This window comes from Oryctolagus cuniculus, chromosome 18 (assembly GCF_964237555.1).
Source record: "Oryctolagus cuniculus chromosome 18, mOryCun1.1, whole genome shotgun sequence".
NCBI classification, from domain to species: Eukaryota; Metazoa; Chordata; class Mammalia; order Lagomorpha; family Leporidae; genus Oryctolagus; species Oryctolagus cuniculus.
The window spans coordinates 12,789,638-12,814,725 of record NC_091449.1 but is presented as its reverse complement, the minus strand read 5'-3'; the positions used below and the strand labels follow the sequence as shown (position 1 = coordinate 12,814,725).

General features: G+C 59.4%; 2 protein-coding genes across 7 annotated transcripts; one reads left to right on the top strand and one right to left on the bottom strand.

Moving 5' to 3' along the window:
• Window positions 1-774: 774 nt before the first annotated feature.
• On the bottom strand, window positions 775-5,227 carry ZNF526 (zinc finger protein 526). 6 transcript variants are annotated; one of them, XM_002722304.5, is made up of 3 exons: window positions 5,094-5,227; window positions 3,432-3,516; window positions 775-3,355 (listed from the first exon to the last, which is right to left on the bottom strand). In XM_002722304.5, the coding sequence occupies exon 3, from the start codon at window positions 3,350-3,352 to the stop codon at window positions 1,349-1,351; it is 2,004 nt and encodes a 667-aa protein (XP_002722350.3). In that variant the 5' UTR covers window positions 3,353-3,355; window positions 3,432-3,516; window positions 5,094-5,227; the 3' UTR covers window positions 775-1,348. The 6 variants fall into 6 exon arrangements, with proteins under 6 accessions (XP_002722350.3, XP_008247903.3, XP_051692463.2 ...); XM_008249681.4 differs by having other exon boundaries at window positions 775-3,214; XM_051836503.2 differs by lacking the exon at window positions 5,094-5,227 and adding an exon at window positions 4,876-5,087.
• A 144-nt stretch (window positions 5,228-5,371) lies between these two features.
• DEDD2 (death effector domain containing 2) lies at window positions 5,372-24,244 on the top strand. The gene is made up of 5 exons (XM_002722303.5): window positions 5,372-6,632; window positions 7,226-7,592; window positions 8,701-8,823; window positions 14,468-14,635; window positions 22,765-24,244. The coding sequence occupies exons 1-5, from the start codon at window positions 6,393-6,395 to the stop codon at window positions 23,154-23,156; spliced, it is 1,290 nt and encodes a 429-aa protein (XP_002722349.5). The 5' UTR covers window positions 5,372-6,392; the 3' UTR covers window positions 23,157-24,244.
• Window positions 24,245-25,088: the final 844 nt, after the last annotated feature.

Here is a 25,088-nt window from a genome sequence, read left to right as displayed (position 1 = left end):
CCATCACGGTTCCCGACTGCACCGCACGGAACTACTCGGCCCTCTCAAGGCCTTCCACTAGGGCCTCCCTCGCCGCCTGAGCACTGTGGGCCTGCAGAGGCCAGGGAGCGGCCAGCCCTACTGAACGGCCACGCGGCGCCTGCACCGTCTGCATTGTTAGCCCAGGCGGCCTTGGGGAGACAAGATCCCTTCCTGCGCCCAAACCTTTGATCTTTCAAGGCCTCCTCAAAGCCTAGCTGCTCTGAGCCACAGGCTCACTCCTCCAGTTAGAATGAGTCCTGACTCCACGCCCTGCGTGGGTTTCAGCTCTGAGTCACTCGACAGCAGCACTGGTAAAGTCACGCTGACGGCCCCCTTGGCATCTGCTGTGCCTCTGCCTGGCTGGGAGCATCGGGGCAGGTCTGTGTCCTCAGTGTTTGCATCTGTGCAGCGGGGCTGCTATCTGCCTCAGGCCTGTCAGGGTCACTGCGCGTGGGCAGCACCAAGCCAGGCAGCCAAGGGTCTGCTCTGTGAATAACTGGATCGTCTCCAAAACACCAAGCCCTCACCCTCTTGTGCTGTCTTCCTGGCACATTCCCTTCCTTTCCCACTAGGAAGTCTCCCTCATCTGCCGCCAGGGAGGTTTGTCTCCTACTCAGGCATCACCACTGACCCTGCCCGTCCCCATCACAGCCTTGAGAATCCTTGGGCCTCAGTGTCTTAGCCCCAGCACTGCCCAGCACGTGGCAGGAACGCCTCAGGACTTGGGGTCTGAGTGAATGAATGAGACACACGCAGAGAGCAAGCCATCTGTACTTGTGGGTGCTGCTCCCACCGGGCGCCGCACGCCTCCAGGGGCAGAGCTCCAGGCTCAGTCATCCCCGGGTCCCAGCATCACACAGTCCGGGGCTGAGTGAGCGAGGACAGCTTTCCCTCTGCCTTGTCAAACTTGAGAGGAAGGAGGCCCAGAGAGTGCCACGTCCTGGGGGCCTGAAGTCCAGGGGAGGCCAGGGCCGGGGGACAAGCAGAGCGTCGGAAGAGGTACGGGAGCGTTTCCAGCAGACCTGGCACACGGCTGGTGCTTGGTAAAGGATACCTCACATTGTAGGACACCAGGGTGACGCAGTGCCAGAGAGCCTTGGCGAGCCGCAGCTTTGCGACGCGGCCCGGCGGCCTGGGGCCATCGCCTGGCCTCCTAGAGCCTCACTTTCCCAGGGCCGCTCTGAGGAGCCGGTGGGTACAGAGGCCAGGGCAGAACCTGTCACACAGTCGGGCCACCCTGGCTTGCCAGAGGGGTGGTCCTCTTTCTCGCCAGAGGCCCCCACCCTCGTGGCTACAACCCAGTCCTTCTGCTGCTGCCCCTCGGTGCTCACACGAAGGCCGTGTCCAGCTGCAGCAGCCCGCTGGCTTCACTGGCCCCCAGCGCAGCCTGGCACAGCTGCAGCGTGTCCTCCAGCGCCAGCGGCTGGGACGTCTCAATGATGGCGATGGTCTCCCCCAGCTCCGTGCACATGATGGTCTGCTGGGGCTCGGGCGGCGGCGTCGGGGCGGGAGGTGGTGACCGGGGAGGCTGCAGCGCGGCCATCCGCGCTCGGGCGTGCACCCGCTGGTGCAGGCGCAGGCCTGCCATGGCTCGGAACCAGCGGCCGCAGGTACCGCAGTAGTAGGGGCTCTTGTGGTAGAGGCCGGTGATGGGGAGGCGGGGGGCACGGGCGAAGGCGACTGGCCGCAGGTGCAGCCGCCGGTGCTGCTGCAGGTTCGAGCTCTGTGTGAAGCGCTTGCCGCAGTCCAGGCACTGGTAGGGCCGCACACCTGTGTGGGTCAGCTGGTGCCGGCTGAGGTTGGCCAGAGAAGCGAAGGTCTTGCCACACGAGTGGCACTGGAAGGGCCTCTCGCCTGTGTGGGTCCGCAGATGGTTGCGCACATGCACCAGCTTCTTGAAGCCCTTGCCGCAGATGCCACAGCGGTGCCGCCGCTCGGGGGGCCCGTGTACCGTACGCCGGTGCCGGGAGAGCCGAGAGGCTGAGGCAAAGGACTTGGAACACTGTGGACAAGGCAGCTGGGCTGGCGGGGCCGGGGCTGGGGGCGGTGGAGGCGGGGTGGGCTCAGCTGGAGCTGGGGAGGCTGTCGCAGTGCTGGGGGGAGCCCCGCTTTTGCCAGCGTGAGTGCGCCGGTGGTAGAGGAACTTGGTCATGTTGCTGAATGTCTTGCCACAGCGACAGCGGTGCAATGGGTTGGCAGTGTGGGCCCGCCGGTGCGCCACCAGCGTGAGCTCTGTGCCGAAGCCGCGGCCGCAGTCCACGCACAGGTAGCGGGCTTCGCCGCGGTGCAGCCGCAGGTGCTGCTCCAGGGAGGCCGCCTTCTTGAAGACCTTGGAGCAGGTCGAACACTCGTGTGTGCCGCCCACGTGGGCCCGCCCGTGAGCCAGCAGCCGGTTAGCTGAGCTGAAGCTGCGCTGGCACTGGCTGCAGTGGTAGGGGTGGGAGGCTGATGCTGGGCCGCGAGATGCCCGTCGGAGTCTCCGGCGTGCCCCCGATGAGGTACAGCGTTGGGGACAATCCCCACAGCCCTGGGCCTGGCCAGCTGTGGACCTGTCACCTCCCAAGGCATCATCGGTGACCTCTGCCCCTGCTCCCTCCTCGCCCTCTGTCTCCTCGTCATCATCGTCTTCTTCCTCGTCTTCATCCTCCTCCTCCTCCTCTAAGCCATTGCGCTCTTCCTTCTCCAAGGAGTCGAAGTGGGTGCCCTGATGCTCCAAGAACTCTTCCGGTGTGGCACAGAGGGCAGCACACTCGGGACACTCGTAGGGCTCCATCTTGACTTCGGGTGGTGGAGGGGGTGGCGGCGGTGGGGTGGAGGGAGACAGAGGAGGTGGCACCGGTGGCTCCACTGCTGTCGTAGAAAGGTGCTGAGCCTTGCGGTGAGCCACCCACAGCTCAGGTGAGGGAAACAGCTCCTGGCAGTCCCCGCACTGGTACTGGATCTGGCTCGCAGATTCCCGGAGGTGGGCATCCTGGTGGGCCAGGAGCTCGCCGGGGGAGAGGATGAGCTGGCTGCATTCGCCACACTGGAAAGGCCCCTCCTCGGTGTCGGGCACGAGCTCCGGCTGCAGGCCAGCTTCCTGGGTGCTCAGCGCCTCCTCCTCGGAGCCGAGCACATGCTGCTCCTGGTGCGAGAGGACTTCCTGCAGTGTGTTGTAGAGGCCGCCACACTCGGAGCACATGAACTGGTGGTGCTGGAAGAAGAGGGACGAGGCGAGGGCCTCGCCGGGTGTCATCTCAGTCACCTCTGCTGACATCAGTGCCGACAGCTCCACCGTCCCTGGCGACATCTGCGTTGGCATCTCGGCCACCTCGGCTGCTACCTCTGCCATGGCCTGCACAGAGGGGCAGGAGCCTGTGACACGCCAGGCACCCAAGGACAGGGGTTCCTTTGCTCAGCCCACTACTCACCAGCCTCTAACCACCGAAGTCTGAATCCGACGTTTACGCCTCCCGGGTCTCTGACGCCTACACACAGCCCATGGCAGCCAGGCACCTGCAGCGGAGACAGCACGCCTCAGCCCGCGTCGGAGGCTGTCCTCACTCTCAGAGCCGCTGAGAACACACGTCTCCCCCACCTCCCAGCCTCTGCCCGTGCGTTTAAGAGCAAGGCCCCCCAGCTAAACTCTGCCCAGCTTGAATGGGAGCCCCCCACTTACCGGCGCTCTCCGAGACTGCTCCCTCACCTATGAGATGGGGTTCCCAGCAGTGCTGACCACAGAGGCCCTGGTACTTTATAAAGGGCAGCTGTAACCATTACTTAATTCAGAAATGCCTCTGTCCCTTCCGTCAGGGAAGTCCTCTCCTCTTCTGGTCTAGCGGACTCCCACCCAGCCTCTCCCTACCCAGGCCTGCTCTGAGGGATCCGACGGTATCCTGGGCCACTTCCATCACAACAAACACCACGGGCTCGGGATGCCGTCTCACTGGACCGAACTGGGCCGACTCAGTGTGTGTGGGGGATCTCAGTCGCCAACAAAGCCACTGACCAGGGACAGGGATCTGAGCTTTCAAACTTCCCTCCGTTCGCCTCGTCTCCCCCACCCCTGCTTGTGTGCACCTGACCAACCCAGATCCCTTCGCACAGGAGCTCGCAGGCCGCTCAGCAAACGCCTGCTTCCCTCCCCAGCTTGGGAAAGCTGGATGCAACCCCCCCACCTTGGTTATCTCTTCTTCACCTCAGCTAGCGCTGTGGGGGGGGGGGGGGTGGCATGGGGAGAGTGGCTTAAGCCCTGCAGAGCAGGAGTTGCCAACAGGGAGGAACTTCCACGGCCACGCACAGGCCTAGCACACAGCCGGCACCGGGCAGATACCCAACTCGCGCAGGTGCGACAGCCACGCCCCCTGGGCATCACCACCGTCCCTGTGCGCCTTCCACATCCCCCCGCCCGACTGTCCCGTGAGGCAGCGACTTCCCACAGTACGCGGCCTAACAAACGGCCCCGGATTCAGCTGGTGCACAATGCATCCTCCCTGGATAAAGGAGTCCCTGAAAGTCCAGGAACTAAACTCCCCTCGTCTACCTCTTCCCATGCCCTACTTCGCTTTTTTTTTTTTTTTTTTTTGAGTTGCCAGGGTCCCGCACACGAGAGTCATCCCGCCAAGCAGGGACTCGGGGACCCAAGAACCGTTTCTCCGTGTTCAAGCTCTGCTCCAGAGAACTCCCGGGTACCCAACAGATGCCTCTGTAGGAGATGACCCGGGAGACCCTCCTCGTCGCCAGTCTTGGGAGTGTGAACTCTGGGGGGGAGAGGGCTGGGGGCTTTTCGTACAGTAGATCGGCGTCTTTCCAGGAAAGAACCAGCCAGGGGGCCTGGAAGTTCAACTTTCCCGCTCCACAACCCTTTTCTCCTACCAGCCTGAGACCCTCCTTCAGGGCTGCGGGCGAGGGAGCAGGCTCAAGCGCGGGGTCTTGCACACCACGCTCCAGGGCGCTCTCCTTCCACCCCGCACTGTCTCCGCCCTGGAACAGGCCTCAGGGCTCCTCCGACCCCGAGTGTCCGGCTCGTTCTCCCTCTGCCCTCTCCGCACGCCCGGCGCGCTCTTCCCGGGCCCGTCCCGCGGCGCCCTCACCCGTCTCTTTCGCCTCCAGCAGCCCCTTGCCGCTCTCAACACAGACCCTCGGTTCCAGGCGTGTGGGACCCCTCACTATCCACGCCTCCCATTGGGCGGCGCCTTTACCCGTAGTGGCCAATCAGAGCCGGCAGCGGAGGGCACGCGCCCTTGCGCCTGCGCGTTGGCGCTCAGGTGGGGCTCTGCGAGTTTCTCCACGCACACAGTCGTGCCCTGTGGGCGGGGCCCGGGCCGAGGCGCGGCGCCTGCGCAGTTCTCCCGGGCCGCTCCTTCGCTGCCGAAAGTTCAGTCGAAAGAAGTGGGCGCCCGTGGGCCCGGGGCGGTGGACGCGATCAGAGTGTGTCAGGTCGGCTGGAGAGACTGGCTCTGGGGCCAGACACACGTGGGGTACTTCCTCTCTCCGGGCCTGTGTTGCGGACTCACATCCACGTCAGAAGCCGTTGACGGGATGGAATGAAACCACACACGGAAAAGGGCTCGGCAGAGGGCCCGACAGAACCCACCGAACACGGCCATGCTCGCCGCAGTCGGCGAGGTCGCTTTCCCGTTCCCCGAGGAGGCGCCCGCTCCGTGTCCGGCCAGGGGCCATCCCGCAGGCGTTCATGGGGAAACTGAGGCCCAGAGGGGAGGGAGGGGCTCTTCCTAGTACAGCCCTGCACCCCAAGCAGCAGTCACGTCTGCCGCCTCCCAGGCGGAAATAATTCCGGGGAGGGGACACGACTCGACCTTGAGTCACTAAGTGGGGGCAGCATTCGCAGGCCCGGGGACGCGGGTCCCCCCGCCGGACCCAGGCTCCTCAGTGCAGGCTGGGGAGGGCGCGACTGTGTGACTCCGACTGCGGGGTCCACGCCGACCCTGTGCCTGGGGGAGTCGTGGTGAGCGCCACCGGGAGGTTTAGTCGGGACGGCGGGGTTCACTGCGCTTTGTCTCGAACCCGAGATGGGCGATTCCTGGTCTCCATCAGAGGGTGGAGGTGGGGTTCCCCGGTCGGGGTCCTGAGCCCCCACAGTTAAGAAGCAGGCTCCTGGCTGCCATGAAGAGTGGGGGAGGGTCCAGTGGGCGCAGCTGGGGAGTTGGGAAGGCCCTTTGCCATGGGCAGCAAGGGCAGGAGTAAATGTGGGAGTCTAGGTGGTGATCAGGAGGGGTGCTGCGCTCCGTGAGATGAGTCATCCTAATACGGCGTGATGTGGGGGCAACCAGGACCTGGTGGCTCAAGTGATCGGCTGGAAGCGGGGACCCTGCCCCCAAGGTGCAGGACCCAGCCCAGCGGCGGCGCAGGGCTAAGCTCTCCGATTGCGCATGCGCAGCACAGGCGGGCCAGGAAGCTTCGGTTGGGGGCGGGTCAGGCGGCCCGGGAGGGGCGGTGCTAGGAGGCTTCATTCTGCGCCTGCGCGCACGGGGCGTGGCTGTCGCACCTGCGCGAGTTGGGAGGCGGAGGAGGGGCGAGATGACGCAGGCGTAATAATAGAGAAGGTGCCAGAAAGATCCAAAACAAGTGGCTGCGGCCGTCGCCCGGGAGTCCTCGGACGCCGGAATCCGGTGAGGATCGGGCGAGGCCTAAGGGCGACTGGTGGCGGGGTAGACGGAACCCCCGGGGCCCTGGGGAGAAGCCGGGACCGCCCTTGTCGGGGCGAGGGAGTGGGGTTCGGACGGTACCACCTGTGCGGGACGTAGGGCTGCCTCGGTCGGTCCCACTTGGAGGGGGCCACTTGGGTGGGGCTGTGGGGCCAGTCGCACGGTACTGCTGGACCGAGCCGAGGGACATGTCCGGACAGCAGTGCTCAGAGTCGGGGCGATAGACGGGGTGCTTTGGAATGGGCCCTGGGGCTGGTTCGGGCCGAATCGCTGGGTCGGTCTGGAGACCAGTACGGAACGTACCACTTGGGGAGGGGCGTTCGGGCTAGGCCGGCCGGACTGGTCGGCGGAGGAGCGGGGTCCGGCGTCTCGACCTGTTACTAGGGGACCTCGGATGATACCACTCCGTCCCGGGGGAGGGGGAGGCCGAGACGGTTGGAGGTGCGGGGGCGGCCCTGCCCTGCGGCGCGGGGCGGGGGGGCTCGCTCTGACCGGTGCGAGGTCCGTGCCCCTGCGTCGCTGACCACCGTGCCCTCTTCTCGCCGTGTGGGTTCTAGGCCCTGGTTCTGAGCTTGTCCTGCACCCCTCCCCCGGTAATGGCGCTGTCCGGGCCGACCCCGGCCCCGAGCTGGGAGGAGGATGAGTGCTTAGACTACTACGGGATGCTGTCGCTTCACCGTATGTTCGAGGTGGTGGGCGGGCAACTGACCGAGTGCGAGCTGGAGCTCCTGGCCTTCCTGCTGGACGAGGCCCCCGGGGCGGCCGGAGGCCTGGCCCGCGCCCGCAGCGGTCTGGAGCTGCTGTTGGAGCTGGAGCGTCGTGGGCAGTGCGACGAGAGCAACCTGCGCCTGCTGGGGCAACTCCTGCGCGTGCTGGCCCGCCATGACCTGCTGCCGCACCTGGCGCGCAAGCGGCGCCGACCAGGTAGGGGCGAGTGGGGGGGCAGGCTTCCGCAGGGCCCCGCTGTGGTCTTGTCTGTCCATCCCACAGCTCCAGTCCTCCCAGCAGTGCCAGTGAGAGACGCGAGAGGGAGGAGACAAGGCTTTGGGAGGGGTGAGCTTGTGGAATTTGGCTGCATCGGTAATAAAGATTGTGACCACCGTAGTGGAGGGCACGGTGGTGGCCCAGCCCCTTACGTCCTCAGTCCTGCGCTGGCCCCGCTGTGCAGGGGCAGGAAAGACCCTGCTCAGAGAGGCAGTTTGCCCTCGTAGGTGTGGACACAGGGTGGTGGGGCTGAGGTGTGTGTTTCATGAAATTTGTATTTAGTGGGGAACCAGCCAGTAAAACAGACGAGGAACTTGTTTTGAGGTGGTTTTAGGAAGCTTGAAAGAATAGAGACAGTGGGGAGTGCAACAGAGGGAACAGAGGCTGCGCCAGGTGGGATGAGCGTTGAACGCCTTTCAGAGAAGGTGACGGCTGAGCTGAGCCCGCACTGCAGCCCTGCACAGATCTTAGGAGTTCCAGGCAGAGGGAGAGGCAAGCATCTAAGCCCGGCACACACTCGGGTGAGGAGCTGGGCGCTAAGGGGCTTGCAGGTAGCATAGCTAGGAGATGCGGGGCCCTTAGTCCCCGGGAGGGAAGTGCTTCTGGGGGCAGGCAGGCCCAGGGGCCGGAAGGGTTGCTCAGGCTGCTGAGCCCTTGTCTGGGTCACTGGAGGGGAGGGGTGGATTATGGGCTTTCCTGGGCCAGAGTAAGCCGGTGGGATTTAGATAACCCAGAGAGGGGCAGTTTTAGGGAAGGCTGACAGTGTTTTGGAAGAACTTGGGGGTCAGGCTGTGGAAGGGGAGATTCGGGCCTGCAGGCAGGATTCTCGAGGAGAGCTGGGTGGATGATGGGGCCCTGCGGGGAACCTGGCCTTGAGGGCAGAGCAGCCCTGACAGTTGCTGTTGCTGGAGACCTGGGTTGGGTGCCCCACGGGGTGATGAGTGGGAGGAGTGGGTGTCTGAGCTCTGACCTCTGGGTGGGCACTGGGGGCCGGGCCTGGGAGGGCGGGAGGCTGCGAATGCTTCTTCCCATTCCTCTGTTCCTCCAGTGTCTCCGGAGCGCTACAGCTACGGCACGTCCGGCTCCTCTTCGAAGAGGACGGAGGGCAGCTGTGGTCGCCGCCGGCAGTCGAGCAGCTCTTCAGAGTCTCAGCAGGGGCAGTGGGAGACAGGTGAGCCCCGCGGCTGGGCACCGTGTTAGCGCCCCTCTCCTCATGGTGCGTCCTGATGGACTTCCCTGATCTGGCCCACCCGGGCGTGGCCGGAGGGGTCATTCTGTCTCTTTCTAGAAGCTGCTTGCATGTGTTGTGTGTGTTTATTGTTGCCATGGAATCCCGTGTCCCGAAGCGGCAGACTGAGTAGTTTCACGGGGTTTCCCACGCTGTTTACTGGCATCACACTGTGGGTGTCACTCCACAGCTGTGTTTGCTGGATGCCTTTCTGAGACTGATTCATGGTGAATGCCTCTGATTGGTTTGTTTTAATTGGATTAACGTATTCAGCCTCTCCCATTTTTAAATTATGTTAATTAAAAATATTTATTTACTTGAAAGAGAGGGGGAGAGAAATCTTTCATCTGCTGGTTCACTCCCCAAGTGGCTGCAACAGCCAGGGCTGAGCCAAGCTGAAGCCAGGAGGCAAGAGCCTCATCTGGGTCCCCCACGTGGCAGGCAAGGGGCCCAGGCACTTGGGCCATCTTCTGCTTTCCAAGATGCATTAGCAGGGAGCTGGATCGGAAGTGGAGCAGCAGGGACACGAACCAGTGCCTGGGGTTGTAGCTTTACCCGTGACGCCACAGCACCATCCTTATGAAAAATTTGAAATGCACAGAGAAACAGATTCGTAGATTGAACATCTTTGCTTAAATTCAAAGGCTGTAACCATGTTGCCACTTTGCTTTACCTGTGGATGTGTACCTTTGTTAAGTAAAGTAAAGACAATAGTAGATTGACCCTGGGTCAGCAGGCATCTGAGAAGGAGGGCATTGCCCTGTCCCTGCTTCCAGACCAGTGTCGTAACTAAGAAAATAAATACTTCTCTGATGCCTTACTGGTCCATTTTCCGATCTCTTGTAAGATTTGTCTGAACTGTCCAGGTCTCTCGCAGGTGAGTTAGGTGTCTGCTTGTTATGTCTCCTTCATCTCTTCCTGAAAAACAGACAAACACTTCCTCCACCCGGGACCTTTTTCTTTATTTCTGTGAAATTGCCCTGTTGTTCCCGCAGGCCAGTGTGGTAGATGTCCTGATTGTTTCTGGGTGTGTCTGATTGTTTTCTGGTGGTATCATTTAGCTTGTCCCTCGGTCCCCTCTCTCTCCCGTGGAGTGGGAAGTAGGTCTGGGGCTTGGTTAGAGGAGTTTCAGGTTTCCTGTTCTGTCAGCAACACTCCTTGGTTGATGCTGTGAGGCCTGGTGTCCCCCCGAGCGTGGCTAAGTGATGTCCATGGTAAAGGGGCACATTTCTCTCCTGTCTAGGGGATGACGCTGACACATTCTGTTCACCCTGTGGGTTTACCATCCATTGGTGAGCCCTGCCTGCACCGGTTGTTACATTGGTGATCACAAACGTTGATTTTTTTTCTACTTCTTTTACCTGGAATTCTTCTAAGAGTAGTTTCCCTTTCTTCTTCTCTTTGTTTCTTTTTCTTGGGTATCATTATGGACTCACACATGATTCATGTTTGTGAAGTTTTCTGTTCATTTACTTGAGAGGCAGAGCGTGTGCTCACTCCATCCGCTGTTTACTCCCCGAATGCCTGCAGTGGCTGGGATTGTGCCAAGGTGAAGCCAGGAGCCAGAACTCAATCCAGGTCTCCCAGATTCTTGAGCCATCACTGCTGCCTTCAAGGGTCTCCATTAGCAGGAAGCTGGAGTCAGGAAGAAGCCAGATGCCAGTTTTTGTTTGTTTCTGAAGAATTTATTTATGGGGCTGCCTCTGTAGAGAAGTAGGTTAATCCTCCACCTGCAGTGCCGGCATCCCAAATGGGCACCGGTTCTAGTCCCAGCTGCCCCTCTTCCATTCCAGCTCTCTGCTATGGCCGGAAAGCAGTAGAAGATGGTGCAAGTGCTTGGGCCCCTGCACCGGCACGGGAGACCTGGAAGAAGCTTCCTGCTCCTGGCTTTTGATCAGCGGAGCTCTGGCCGTTGCGGCCATCTGGGGAGTGAACCAACGGAAGGAAGACCTTTCTCTCTGTCTCTCCCTCTCACTGTCTGTAACTCTACCTCTCAAATAAATAAATAAAATCTAAAAAAGAAAAAAGAATTTATTCATTTGAAAGGCAGAGTTAACAGAGAGGGCGTGGGGGGAGAGAGACGTATCTTCCATCCACTGGTTCACTTCCCAAATTAGCACATCCAGGAGCCAGGAGATTCTTTCAGGTCTTCCATGTGGGTGGCAGGGGTCCAAGCACTTGGGCCATTTTCCGCTGCTTTCCCAGGCATATTAGCAGGAAGCTGGATCAGAAGTGGCTTTACCCACTATGCTACAACGCCAGCTCCCAGAGGCCAGTAATTTTTTTTTTTTTGACAGGCAGAGTAGACAGACAGAGAGAAAGGTCTTCCTTTGCTGTTGGTTCACCCTCCAATGGCCGCCACCGTGGCCGGTGCACCGTGCTATTCCAATGGCAGGAGCCAGGTACTTATCCTGGTCTCCCATGGGGTGCAGGGCCCAAGCACTTGGGCCATCCTCCACTGCACTCCCTGGCCACAGCAGAGAGCTGGCCTGGAAGAGGGGCAACCGGGACAGAATCTGGCGCTCCGACTGGGACTAGAACCTGGTGTCCGGCGCCGCAAGGCGGAGGATTAGCCTAGTGATCCGCGGCTCCAGCCAAGTACTTTTTTTTTAAAAGATTTATTATATTTATATGAAAGAGTTACAGAGAAAGGTAGAGCCAGAGAGAGAGGTCTTCCATCTGCTTGTTCACTCCCCAGATGGCCACAATGGGTGGAGCTGTGTTGATCTGAAGCCAGGAGCCAGGAGCTTCTTCTGGGTCTCCCGTGTGGGTGCAGGGGCCCAAGGACCTGGGCCATCTTCCATTGCTTTCCCAGGCCACAGCAGAGAGCTGGATCGGAAGAGGAGCAGCTGGGACTTGAACCCGCACCCATATGGGATACCTGCGCCACAGCGTCGGCCCCCAAGGCCAGTGTTGAACTCAGGGACTTTTACATGGGAGGCAGGCATCTTGACCAGTGTCTTAATTGCTAGGCTAAATACCTACCCCACACATAACTGCTTATTTGTCGTAGTCAACTAGGCACTCCTTCCAAGGTTCCAATTGGCTAGCCTCTATCTTTTTGACCTGTCTCCATCCTTTGAGTGGTTCCTGCTTTGTGGCTCTGCAAGATGTGCTGGGCTTACCTTGAACTCTATCTCCTAGCCCTAGAATCAGCTCTTCCTTGGAGCCTGGTTTCTTCTGGGAGCCATGATACGTCGTGGCCAGCATCTGGGAGCTGAGTGTGTGTATTGTTTCTAGGCACTGCCAGTGAACAGAGCTGAGACTTTAATTTAATGTTTGAGCTCGCCTTCCAACATTAATATTAGAGGAATTTTGTTTTCTACTTGTAATCTGGCTCTTTGTAATTTTTTTTTTTAAGATTTATTTATTACTTGAAAGGCAGAGTTAGAAAGAGAGACAGACAGACAGAGACGTCTTCCATCTGCTGATTCATTGCCCAAATGACTGTAATGGCCGGAGCTGGGCCAGTCTGAAGCCAGGAGCCAGGACCTTCTTCTGTGTCTCCCATGGAGGTTCAGGGGCCCAAGCACTTGGGCTATTTTCTGCTGCTTTCCCAGGCACATAATCAAAAAGCTGGATTGGGATTGCAGTCACTGGGACTCTAACCAATACCCACATGGGATGCTGGTGCCACAGGCAGTGGCTTTACTTGCTATGCCACAGCACTGGCCACAGTTTTTTGTTGTTGTTGTTTTTTTTTTTTTTTTTTTTTTTTTTTTTTTTTTAAGATTGATTTATTTATTTGAAAGAGTTATGGAGAGAGATGGGGAGACAGAGATACCTTCCATCCACTGGTTTGCTCTCCAGATGGCCATAACAGCCAGGGCTGGGCCAAGCCAACGCCAGGAGCTTCAGCCGGTCTCCCACACAGGTAGCAGGGGCCCAAACACTTGTGCCTTCTTCCACTGCTTTTCCTAGGCCTCTAGTAGGGAGCAGGATAGGAAGTGGAGCAGCCAGGACTTGAACTGGTGCCCATCTAGGCTGCTGAGGTCTCAGGCGATGGCTTTACCTGCTGTGCCACAATGCTGGCCCCAACTAATAACATTGGGGTATGCATTTATTTGCTTTATTTTACAACAGTAATAAACTTGCATCAAAGTGATCAAGTTGATGCCTCTGCTATTTTCTGAATGAAATAGAAAATTGATTTGGGGTTCTCTGTTTCTGAGCACATGACACTGAGAGTTTATGGTCAGAAAGTTCTTTTGGTTACTTGAAGTAATTCTTTTTTCTGAGTGTATATGTCACCAATTATGTATACAGTTAGGTTTGTTTGTTTCTGTGTGTGTAATCTTATGGTGTATTTTTAAGTCTTTAAAGTTGCTACATGACTTAAAAGGAAAAACTTAAAGTACAGAAAAAGATGTTCTTAGAAATGTTATTTCTGGGGCGGGCGCTATGGTGTGGAAGGCCGAGCCTCTGCCTGCAGTGTTGGCATCCTGTATGTGTTCCGGCTGCTCCACTTCTGGTCCAGCTCCCTGCTAATGCATCTGGGAAAGCAGCGAAAGTTGGCCCAGGTCCTTGGGCCCTGCACCCACAGGGGAGACCTGGAGGAAGCTCCTGGCTCCTGGCTTCAGCCTGGCCCAGCCCCTGCTGTTGTGGCCATCTGGGAAGTGAACCAGCAAAGGGAAGACGCATCTCTCCCTCCCTCTCTCCCTCCCTCCCTCCCCCGACCCCCACCTTTCAAATAAATCTTTAAAAGAAAATAAAATAATAAATGTTATTTCTATGATTTTTCCCGTTAGGTAGTCAGTTTCATTAGTTTACTTATTTTTTATTCTGTTGTATTTCATTAAGGCAGAGTGATAGGGAGAGCAGGGAGAGGGAGCGAGGGAGAGAGGGAGAGGGGGAGAGAGAGATCGAGACCTTCCATCTGCTGATTCACTCCCCAGATGTCCACAACAGGTGGGCCTAGGTCAGTCTGAAGCCAGTGGGCTGGGCCAGGCTTAATCCAGAAGCCTGGAACTCCATTCAGGTGTCCCACGTGGGTGACTTGGGCCATCTTCTCCGCTGCCTTCCCAGGTGCATTAGTAGGAAGCTGCATTGGAAATGGAACGGCCAGTACTGGAACTAGTGCTCTGGTATGGGTTGCTGGCTTTGTAGGTGACAGATTGGCTCACTGTGCCACCACCCCGGCCCCTGTTTCATTCATTTCCGGTTTGTTCCTTCAGTGGTTAATTGATCTTGTGAAAACAGATCTTATTTGCCGTCTTCTCTGTGTACTGTAGCAAATTGTCATTCATTTTGCATCCGCTTCCTTCCACTGAACTGTCTACCCTGGCAACTCCTCTGTGTTCTCGTTTCTTCTGGTCAGACACATGGTGACAGCTGTAGATGTGCCTGCTGGCTGGTGCTGTGCTTGTCACCTGGTGTGAGGGGCAGGGCTTTCTAGGGTCACACCTGGCGTGGCCCATCTCGGGGGCTTGGGGGGCAGCTCTCCCAGGCAGGACCACGGGGACTGGGAAGGGAGTAGAGGGGCTTGCACCATTCACCGTGGCTCTGGAGGCGCCGACTAGCTTCCCGCTCTCCGTGGCATGCTGCCTGCCATCCCGATCCTCATCCTGCCCCGTCTGTCTCTCCTCAGGCTCCCCCCCGACCAAGCGGCAGCGACGGAGTAGGGGCCGGCCCAGTGGTGGCGCCCGGCGGCGGCGGAGAGGGGGCCCTGCTGCCCCCCAGCAGCAGCAGCAGCAGCAGCAGCAGCAGCAGCAGCAGGAGCCTTCCAGACCCAGCTCGGAAGGCAAAGTGACCTGTGGTAGGCGGCTGTGGGCCTTGGGAACGCGTGATACGTGCTGCAGAGCCAGAGATGGAAGGGTGTGGCATCCCTGGCAGAGTACTCACCCGGCACGGGAGAGCTCTTGTCCTTCCTGTTGCCGTCTTGTCTGCACCCTGCCTGTAGCTGCACGGTCGCGTCCTGTGACCCCTTCCCAGGAAGCCTTTGCAGACAGCCACGTGCCCGAATGTCCTGTGTTCATTCAGCAGACGTGTGCAGGCTTACTCTCTCAGCAGTCCTTGTTGTCCAGGTGTAGAGTGTCACAGGGGTGCAAAGCAAGGACATCAGGTGAGGCTGCTTGATGCGTGTCCTTGCCTTGGGACAGGAGTCAGCTGTTTGACCTTGGGCAGGTGACTGGACCCCGCTGTGCCTCCACGTCTGCATCAGTAAACAACCAGGGCTGTTGCTGCACGAGGGAATGAGCGAGGGCACCCAGTACACTTGCAGGGTGTCTGCCTGGGCAGGGGTGTGGCATGCCGTGGGCGCAAGGCCCCAGTGAGGCCCTGCCTTTGTGGTGCTGACCAGCTGACCATCCCGTCAGCTTTTCCTGCCAGGGAAGCTGAAGGTCACTTTGGATGATAGGAGCTGTGCAGTGAGTAGGGGGCGGCTGGAGGAGCAGGCAGGGGTCTAAGCAGCCAGGCCACAGGGCCTGTGGGGGGTTGGTTTTGTTTACTACATCCAGTGCTGTCACAGGGCTTTAAGTAGGGGAGTGATGTGACCTGATAGCTCCTTTTATGGGAACTCTGAGCCCATCTGGAAGATCAGTCAACCCCAGAGTTAGGGTTTATCTGGTGCTTAGGACAGCACTGGGCATCTCCCCTGTGCTGTCAGGTGTGTGCTGAGGAGGCGCGGTAACGCAGAAGTTGAGCGTGCTGAGCTCTGGGCGGGGTTGCCGTGTTGAGGAGGGTGAGCAGGGGTGGACAAGGAAACGGGGGAATCTCTTGGACGTGGGGTGACTGCCGAAGGGTGGGATGCGGGGTTGGAGGGCCGTGCTGCGGACGCTCGTGCTCAGGCCCTTCCCCCCCCCAGAGATTGTGCCTGGTGCCTGCTTCTCCCACGTTGGGCAAGGCTGGGGCTTCAGGGGCTGGGTGTGGCATCTGGGCTCCTTGGCAGCAGGGGAGACCGATGAGGGCGGGGCCAGCTGGGCAGGTATGGCAGATGCCACAGTAATGTGACCATGGGAGCCCTCTGACCAGCCTGTTTCCTGTGGAGGTGCTGCCTCCCGGACAGGCTCACGCTAACTGGAAAAGGAGTGGGAATGGTGTTTCTGGCAGAGTGAACCGAGTGTGCCGTGTCCACAGCAGGATGTGATCAGGTTGAGTCTGGCAGGAGTAGTGGCGGTAGTGCTTCAGTGGGTGGCAGTGGGGGACAGGAGGCAGGCTGGGGGTTTGTGCTTTACTCCCATTGTAGGGGGAGGGTCTGTGTGCTTGCCCTGTACCCAGCTTCCGTTAGTGAGCCGTGTCTCTGTGCCAGTCTCTACTCTAGGCATTGAAGACACAATTAGACCAGGTGGAGAAAGTCCCAGGCCTGGAGAGGTTCACATCACAATGGGTGAAACAGTTCGCAAGTGATAACGTGTAACGCCAGCTTGTGACAGGTGCTCTGAAGACAACACAGAGCCGTGCCCTGGACCTGGAACACACCCCTGGGGGGTGGGGGGGCTGAGACGGAAAGGAGCTGGGACGGGGACGTGCAGAGCAGGGAGGAGGCAGTGGGAGCAGCAGGTGCACAGGGAAAAGGTTCTCCAAGACAGGAGGCTCAGGTGCAAGAAACTGGCAGTCAGGGGACTCGGGAGGAGCTGCTGAGGTGGGCATGAAAGCAGGAAGGTGGACACAGCCCCGCGGCACCAGGCCTTGGCCTGGGGGTGTCGTCCTCTGGCCATCTGCAGAGCCTGCTCCAGCCCAGAGTGCTCCCCTCTGTCCTCTCTCGGTGCCTGTCCTGACCTTCCACGCCCAGTCCAGGTGAACTGCAGATACCTGTGCTGCGTGTTGGGGTGGAGGGCCCCACCCACAGAGCTGGCCCTGTGTCCTCAGACAGCTTCCTGTTTGAGGCGGTGGCTGCTCAGGGGTGACTGTTCTGAGTCAGGCAGCAGGCTGCCTCAGGGAGGACAGCGCAGGCCGAGCTGGGCATTGAGCTGGGCATCCGGGTCTGCCCTGAGGCCAGGGCGCTGTTGGCCGGGCGGGGCTGAGCTTGGAGGGAGCCTCTGAAGCAGGTCTGACTGCTGACTCCCGGTGGGTGGGTGTGGCCTGCCGGAAGCTCTCAGTTTTCTCCCTCTGAAAAATGGGAACGGCTTCCCTGTAATGAGGCCATGAGGCTCCAGGCCAGGGTAGGGGGAGGCTCCTCCTGACATGGGTGGGCGAGTGGGTGGCTGCCAGTCCTGCCTGCCTTCACTGTGAGGCCTGGGGGCGGCCCCAGGCAGCGCTCTCCGATGAGGGACAGAACTAAACTCTTAAGCTCCTGGGGATGTGAGGAAAGGGAGCTGGGGGACCTGGAGAGAGACACGGGGCTTCTGAGCCTCGCACCCTCTCAGCTGCCCACTGTTCCTGTGCTGGCCTGGAATGCTCAAGTCATGGCAAACCCCACTGTGCCGAGGGCAGGGAGGTGATCACTGGGCAGAACCCAGCTCTGTGTGTTCCTGGACACTTCAGTGTGCTGAGTGCCGCAGCATGGGAGGCCCTGCCCTCATCAGGCTGTGTTCTGGTGGGAAGAGAGCTTTTCAGGGGTCAGGAACGTGGCTTCCAGCAAGGGGGCTGGCAGGAGCGGGAGTGTGAGGAAGCTGTTGAGGCTTGAATGAGGGGAGGAAGAAAGTGCTGGCAGGTAAGCATGCGTGAGGGGACCAGGCAGATGCTGCAGGGCCTTGTGAGTGTGGGCTTGGCTTTGGATTTTTCCCAGGCGCATTAGCAGGGAGCTGGGTTGGAAGTGGAGCAGCCAGGACTTGAACTGGTGCCTATATGGGATGCAGGCGCCGCAGGCCAGGACTTTAACCCGTTTCGCTGTAGCACAGGTCCTGGGCTTTTTTTTTTTTTAATTATTTTTAGCTTACTAGAAAGGCGGAGAGACAGGGATCTTCTGTTCATTGAGGTACTCCCCACATGCTGACAATAGCCTGGACTGGGGCAGGCTGAAGCTAGGAGCCCAGAACCATTCTGGGTCTCCCATGTGGGTGCCAGTGATGAAGCTGATGGGTCATCACCTGCTGCATCCCAGAGTGTGCATTAGCAGGAAGCAGGAATCGGAAGTAGAACCAGCCCTCAAACCCAGGCGCTCTGATAGGGGTCGCAGGCATTCCAAACAACAGCTTAACACACTGAGCCACAATACTGTTTTGTTTTTTATCCCTTTATTTAAAAAAAAAAAATGTTTATTAACTTTTATGCACTTCAAAGGCAGAGTGGCGGAGCCAAGTCTAAATCAGTGCTCCAAATGCCTGTCTCCACATATTTTTATGTACTTTCAATTTTTTACTTACTTGAGGGGGGGGAGGGGAGGCAGAGGGGGAAAGAAAGATCCATCTTTCATCTTCTGATTCTCTCTCCAAATGCCTGCAGTTGCCAGGGCTGGCCAGTCCCAGCGAGGAGCCAGGAGCTCCGTCCAGGCGTCCACATGAGTGTCAGGGACTCTGCTCTTTGAGCCGTCACCTGCTGCCTCCTGCAGAAGCTGGAAAGAGAGTCAGCCCAGGAGGGGTGCGTTCCAAACAGTAGCCCAGTGGCTGTGCCAAACACCTGCCTCCATGTTTATGAATGTTGAGAAGTAATTGGAGAATTTGAATGGCTGGGTCACGCCTTGCCCCTCTTCCCCTCCCATGGAGAATGTAGTGAAGCAGACTAGCATGATGGGCACCAGGTCCCCAGCACCAAGCTTCAGCAGCTGTCACTTGTGGCTGCACTCAAACTCCATGAGCGTTATTACTTCACGTGGAGAGGTTCCACTGAGTGTCTGTGAAGAGGAAGATTCTTTTTTTTTTCTTTAAGATTTATTTATTTATTTATTTAAAAGAGTTACACAGAGAGAGGAGAGGCAGAGAGAGACAGGTCTTCCATCTGATGGTTCACTCCCCAAATGGCCGCAACTGTGCCGATCTGAAGCCAGGAGCCAGGAGCTTCCTCGGGGTCTCCCACGTGGGTGCAGGGGCCCAAGGACTTGGGCCATCTTCTACTGCTTTCCCAGGCCACAGCAGAGAGCTGGATTGGAAGTGGAGCAGCCGGGTCCCGAACCGGCAGCCATATGGGATGCCAGCGCTTCAGGCCAGGGCGTTAACCCGCCACAGCACCACCCCGAGAAAGATTCCTTAAAACATTACCACATCAAGAAAATCAGTGACAATACTTCCTTACTATCAGACATCACTGCTCAGATTTCCAGTGATCCCCACCAGTGTCTCTCGTTCCCCCTAGCATTGTGTCGGAAGCAGTTGTTCCGTAGCATTTCCCAAGGACGGCTGGGTTTTGCCCGTCCCTTTGGTGGTGGTGGGGTCTGGAGAGGCGTGGCCAGGTTGTGGTTGGATGTTTTGAGTTTCCAAGCTCTTCCCTCAGGAAGTAGGCGTGGCTGCTTGTCTTTCTCTGAAGCTGGGGGCAGCTCCTTCCCATTGCCACTGCCAACCTTCTGCTGATGGGGTGGGGGGAGCTTTATGTTTGACCTCCTGACCCTGGCTACCTTGTGTGGAGAGCTTTGAGTCTGGCATGGAGCCAGGCCGCAGGGGAGGGGTCCCACCACTGTCTAGAGAGGTATGGTGCTGGCCCCGGGTGGCCAGGTGGGGGTCCTCTCCATTAAAGCCCGCTGGCTGCCGCTTTCCCCTCAAGGCTGTCCATCTAGGAGCTCTCAGGGGGATGACTTACCAGACCCCAGCCCAGGACCTGCCCCTGGCACGTTGCCCTGGCCCCCTACCAGGAACCCCCTCCCACTTCTTCTGTTCCATTCTGCCCCGGAAGAGGGATGGTGGTGTGTGGGGCGCCGTGTGCCTAAGCAGGAGCAGCTGCACCTGCAGGCAGGCAGGGCTCCAGGGGGCGGGGCTGTTCCCCACCGCCGCCTCCATGCTGGGCAGCCTCCTGTGGTCCGGCCCTGTGGCTGCCACTCTGCTGCGTGCAGAGCAGCGGGAGAGCCTCTGCTCTCCCTTACCCTCACCCTTGCGGTCCTCCCAGTCGCTCCGTGAGAGGCTTCGGAGATGCACAGAGGTCTGGTCACCTCCAGAGGCCCCAGAGCCGCTGCTGAGTGAGAGCAGACTCCTGGCTGTATCGCTGCTTCTCCCCCGTGCCCTTCTCCACCACGGTCTGGCCTGCGAACACTCCGAGTTCATTTTCTCTCTGGACTTGGACAAGTGCTGCGCCCTCCTGGCAGTGCTGTGCTTGTGTGTCCTGTCTTCCCGGGTAAATCTGCTTAGCCTCTCCTCGCTCACGGCTCGCTGCGACGGTGTTTCCTGGAGAGGTGCTCTCTGATGCTTGCAGTCTAAATTACAGCTCACGCTGTGTAATTTTCTGCCCCAGCCCCCAGGCTGTCTCTTAATTGTGCATTTATGGTTGTGAGAGGCAGCCAACAGGATAGGTAGTTAAGAGCTTGGGCTCTGGAGCTGGGCATCTCAGATAGAATTCCAGCTCTGCCACTTGTATCTGTGTAGCTTTGGGCAGGTGACTCAGTCTCCGTGCCTCAGTATCCCCTCTGCAGCGGCACTGCTGTGAGTTTGTGAGGCTGATTGAAGGGGTCAGTGGGTGTGAAGGCTGTGGTCCTGTGCCAACCCGCAGTAAATCCTGTCAGTGTCACCTGCAGCTATGTGGGTGTGGGGAGGCGGAGAAGTTGTGCTTTAAGCATGGGCCTGAGGTTCTGGGTGGAAGGAGGAGTGTCCAGGGGAAGCTCGTCTTCCCTGTCCACCGGGGCCCTGTCCTCCCTCTCCGTCCTGGATCGTGTTGCCCAGGTCAGAGGTTACACGTCTGATTTACACATCTGAGAACCAATGATGAAAGTACTCAGAGGAGCAGGTGGGCTAAGGTAGGGCTAGTCGGGGAATAGGGCCTGGCACGCGAACAAGGCTCCTCCGCTGTGGGCTGTGTGTCTCCCTGTTCCCTTTGTGGCAGGCCCTCCTGTCTGTGATTCTGCCCTGCCCCTTCCTGTGCCCACTCCCACCTGGCGGCGGGGTCTCTGAATAAGCAGGTGCTTTGCACCCTGGGTCCAGTGACCGCCCCCGCTGGGGCGAAGGGCAAGCTGGCCGAGGATCCCGCTGGGTGGGACGTGGGGTGCCATGAACTGAGCGCCTTGGTGGGTGCTGAGGGGGATGTTCCCTAGCCTTTGGAGATGGGCAGGCCGTCTGTGAGTGGTCAGGCTTGTGCTGGGAATGCATTGCCTGGTAACAGCAGGGTGTGAGAAGACGGAGCTGCCGTTGGAGGAGTTGATGGAGGAGGAGGTTGGCTCAGGGACCCAGGCCTGAGCTGGGCCCATGGAGGGCAGAGGGGTGGGTGTTGAAATCACAGTTCCTGTTTCTGCGTGCCTGTTTGCCGTAGGCCCTGAGTCAGGCATTTTACAAGCTGCCTCGTTTAATCTTCATGGTCCTGCCGTTCTGCAGGGGACCTCTTGTTTGTCTCTTTGTTTTTCAGATGGGGAAACTGAGGCTCAGAGAGGTGAGGTCACATGCCCAAGGCCCCACGGCTAGAGAGTGGCAGAGCTGGGACTCACCTCCAGGTCTGTGGGACTCTGCCACCTGGCTCTGCCTCTGCCGCTGACCAGCCCTGTGTGGCCTTGGACAGGTCCTGCTCCTCCCAGCCCCCTGCTCTGCTGCCCATGTTGATGGAGGCCACACCAGACACTAAGAGGGGTCAAGGCCATGGGCCCGGAGGGCTGGCGAGGTCCTCACGATGGAAGGAGTTGGGCAAGCCTGGGGCTGAGGCTGGGCAGGCTGGGCCTTGAGAGGAGAAGGTGGGGTTCCCCTCGGTGTAGAAAGGGGAAGGGTTTTGGGTGGGAGGAGGAAGTAGGGGAGCAGGGGCCTGCCTTCTCTCGGCTCTGCTGCTGATGCCGTGTGCGAGGTGAAGGGAGCCCGTGGCATGACCCCTCCCAGAGCTTCAGTTTCTTCGTCTGTCAGATGGGCTGCAGCGGCCGCTGTCCCACGAGGCTGATTCTGCCGAGTCCCCCAGGACCAGGTGCTTGGCACGCTGGCGCTGCTGGTGACGGACATTCTTGGAGCACCTGCTGGGCGTCAGGCACAGCGCTGATGTGTTCTTTTCTGTCCGAGCTTTCTTTTTAATCTTCTCAACAGCTTTTCACAACAGCGTCCCTGGCTTAGGCAGGAACTCCTCGGAGAGGTGGTGACTAGGCCCAGGCCACAGAGCCAGTGCCCAGTGGAGTCGGCTCTGTCGACTGAGCAGTCTGCACGCTGGGGCGTGGGTGTGACGTGAGCACTGCCCCTGCAAGTCTCTCACTGCTGTTGGCCTCCAGTTCCTCACCTGCCAATTAGCAGTGGTAACAGAGCTGCCTCACTGGTCGCTTGTGGGTGAAGTGAATTCGTGTGGTTTCTGTTACTGGGCCTGTGTAGGTTGCATTCTGCCGTCCCTTGGTGGCCAGATGGCCCCCGGCAGCTCTGGGCTTACAGCCCCTCAGCCTGGGTGGAAGGAGGCAGCTGATTGTCAGGAGAGCCAGCAAGGTTGGGACCCTGTGCCTCCTGGCGCTTGCCTGCTGAGATGGAAGGTTGGGGACGTTTTCAGCCCCGCGGGATTGTGTGTGGGGCTGGGCGGCCGTGAGGCTGGCCGGCCGTGAGGCTGGCCGCCTACTGGCACCCGTGTGCAGGCTCACACGGCGAGCGACAGTCTCTGAGGGAGCGCCCAGTGCGGAGATGTGGTAAAGCCAGCAGCAGCCGACAGAAGGTCACCCAATGTGACGTGGGGAGCTGAGGCTGAGTGGGTGGAGCGTAGGTCGCGGCTGTGGGTCTCAGTGGGAGCAGAGACCTGCAGGAAGTGGGGGAGCCTGCTGAGGAAGTGGTGAGGCAGGAGAGGAGGGCCCCGCACAGCACTGGAGCCTTGCCAGGACCTCGCCGGCTTTGGGCGTGGCTGCGGAAGGGGTGCGGCCGTGGGTGGGAGGCTGGTCCTGCTGGGCGGGTGTCAGCCCACCCTCATGAGCTCCTTCTTCCCCCACAGACATCCGACTCCGGGTTCGAGCAGAGTACTGCGAGCACGGGCCCGCCTTGGAGCAGGGCGTGGCGTCCCGGCGGCCCCAGGCGCTCGCGCGGCAGCTGGATGTGTTCGGGCAGGCCACCGCGGTGCTGCGCTCCAGGGACCTGGGCTCCGTGGTGTGTGACATCAAGTTCTCGGAGCTCTCGTATCTGGACGCCTTCTGGGGCGACTACCTGAGCGGTGCCCTGCTGCAGGCCCTGCGGGGCGTGTTCCTGACTGAGGCCCTGCGCGAGGCCGTGGGCCGGGAGGCTGTCCGCCTGCTGGTCAGTGTGGACGAGGCCGACTACGAGGCTGGTCGGCGCCGCCTGCTGCTGATGGAGGAGGAAGGGGGTCGGCGCCAGTCAGAGGCCTCCTGAGCCCGGATCTGGCGGGACTGACCCCGCCTCCAAGTCTCCAGGCCACCTTCTCTCCCCGGAGGCTGGCCATCTGCCCGTAGAGGACTGTCACCCTAGCAGCTCTGAGGACTGCGACAGGACGCCAGCCCCTTCTGCAGGATGTGGGCTCTGAGGCCTAAACCACTTCCAGCTGAGTTTCCTTCTCACGCCCCCACCCACCCCAACCCCCAGGTGTGTTCCATCAGCTTCCGGAGAGCAGGGCTGAGGCCTGCAGACCTCAGAGGGAGGGAGGCGTAGCTGCACCTTCACTGAAGTCTGCACACGTGTGTCTGACCCCTGGGCTGTCTGCTGTGCGTGCCTGTGCACACCCTCCCTCCTCACTGAAGTCTGCACACGTGTGTCTGACCCCTGGGCTGTCTGCTGTGCGTGGCTGTGCACACCCTCCCTCCTCACTGAAGTCTGCACACGTGTGTCTGACCCCTGGGCTGTCTGCTGTGCGTGGCTGTGCACACCCTCCCTCCTCACTGAAGTCTGCACACGTGTGTCTGACCCCTGGGCTGTCTGCTGTGCGTGCCTGTGCACACCCTCCCTCCTCACTGAAGTCTGCACACGTGTGTCTGACCCCTGGGCTGTCTGCTGTGCGTGCCTGTGCACACACTCACTCTTCACACTCTGACTCTGCTCCCTCTAAACTCTTCCTCCCTGGTCCCCTGTCCTGATCTACTCCACACACTTCTTTGGCCTAAGGGCTTTTCTCTCAGGATCTCTAGTTTTACCACTCCCAACCTGGGCTTCAGCAAAATACCAGTGGGCACTGGTGCCGGGCACACCTGGGCCTGCTCACCTTGCCCACACATCTCTAGCCAGCCAGGGCTCTGCCTACTTCCCACGCATACCTGGCTGTTCTCACCACCTCCCTACTCCCCAGAACTGAATGGACACAGGCTTCTAGTAGGACCGTCACCCAGAGTGCCACACGTGGGTGCCCAGAGGGCCACGATCAGAACAGCCACCGTCTCGGAAAGGCAAGGCAGAGGCTGGGGGCTGCTGGGGAAGAACCTTGACAAATGGTATCAATAAAGCTGCCCTGAGAAGGGTATCAGTGGGCATCAAGGGTCTTGGACTCTTTTTTTTTTCCCCCTCTCTGTCTCCTTGAGAGCAGAGAACAGAGATCTTCCATGCACAGGTTCACTCCCCAAGTGCCTGTAGGGCTGGGTCAGGCAGAAGCCGGGAGCGTGGAACTCCGCGTGGATCTCCCATGTGGATGGCAGGGGCTCACTTGAGCCGCCATCTGCTGCCTCCCAGGCTGCGTTAGCAGGAAGTTGGTGGCTTACTCCCATGCTCCACAATGCCCATCTCGGACTCTTCCTTGCGTTAGGGGTGCAGGTGGGCAGGATGCTGGGTCACAGGTCAGCTGCCAGCACGGACTTGGCCTACTCTCTGGGCCTCACTCAGCTTGGAAGAATTCTGCTTGCAGTCACACTCTCCACCTGTTGTCGAGTTTTGCACTTGGTGGGGTGGGCGTGGGGGAGGTGGCCCCAGGACTTCAACATTTTTGAGAGGCAGGCAGGCCAACAAGCTTCCTTTGCTGGTACACTCCTCATGCCCACAGAGCTGTTGGGCTAGGCTGAGGCTCTGAGCTACTCAGTCTAAGTCTCCCCGGTGGGCGGGAGGGAACCAGCTACTTGAGTGTGCATTACCAGGAAGAAGCTGGAATCATGCGTGGAGCCAGGACTTGAACCCAGTCACTCCAGTGTGGGATGCAGATGTCTCAAGCCAGGAGTTTTCTCTTCAGGTTGTTTGTTTTTTTGTTTTGTTTTGTTTTGTTTTGGACAGGCAGAGTGGACAGTGAGAGAGAGAGACAGAGAGAAAGGTCTTCCTTTTGCCGGTGGTTCACTCTCCAATGGCCGCTGTGGCTGGCGTGTTGCGGCCGGCGCACCGCGCCGATTCGAT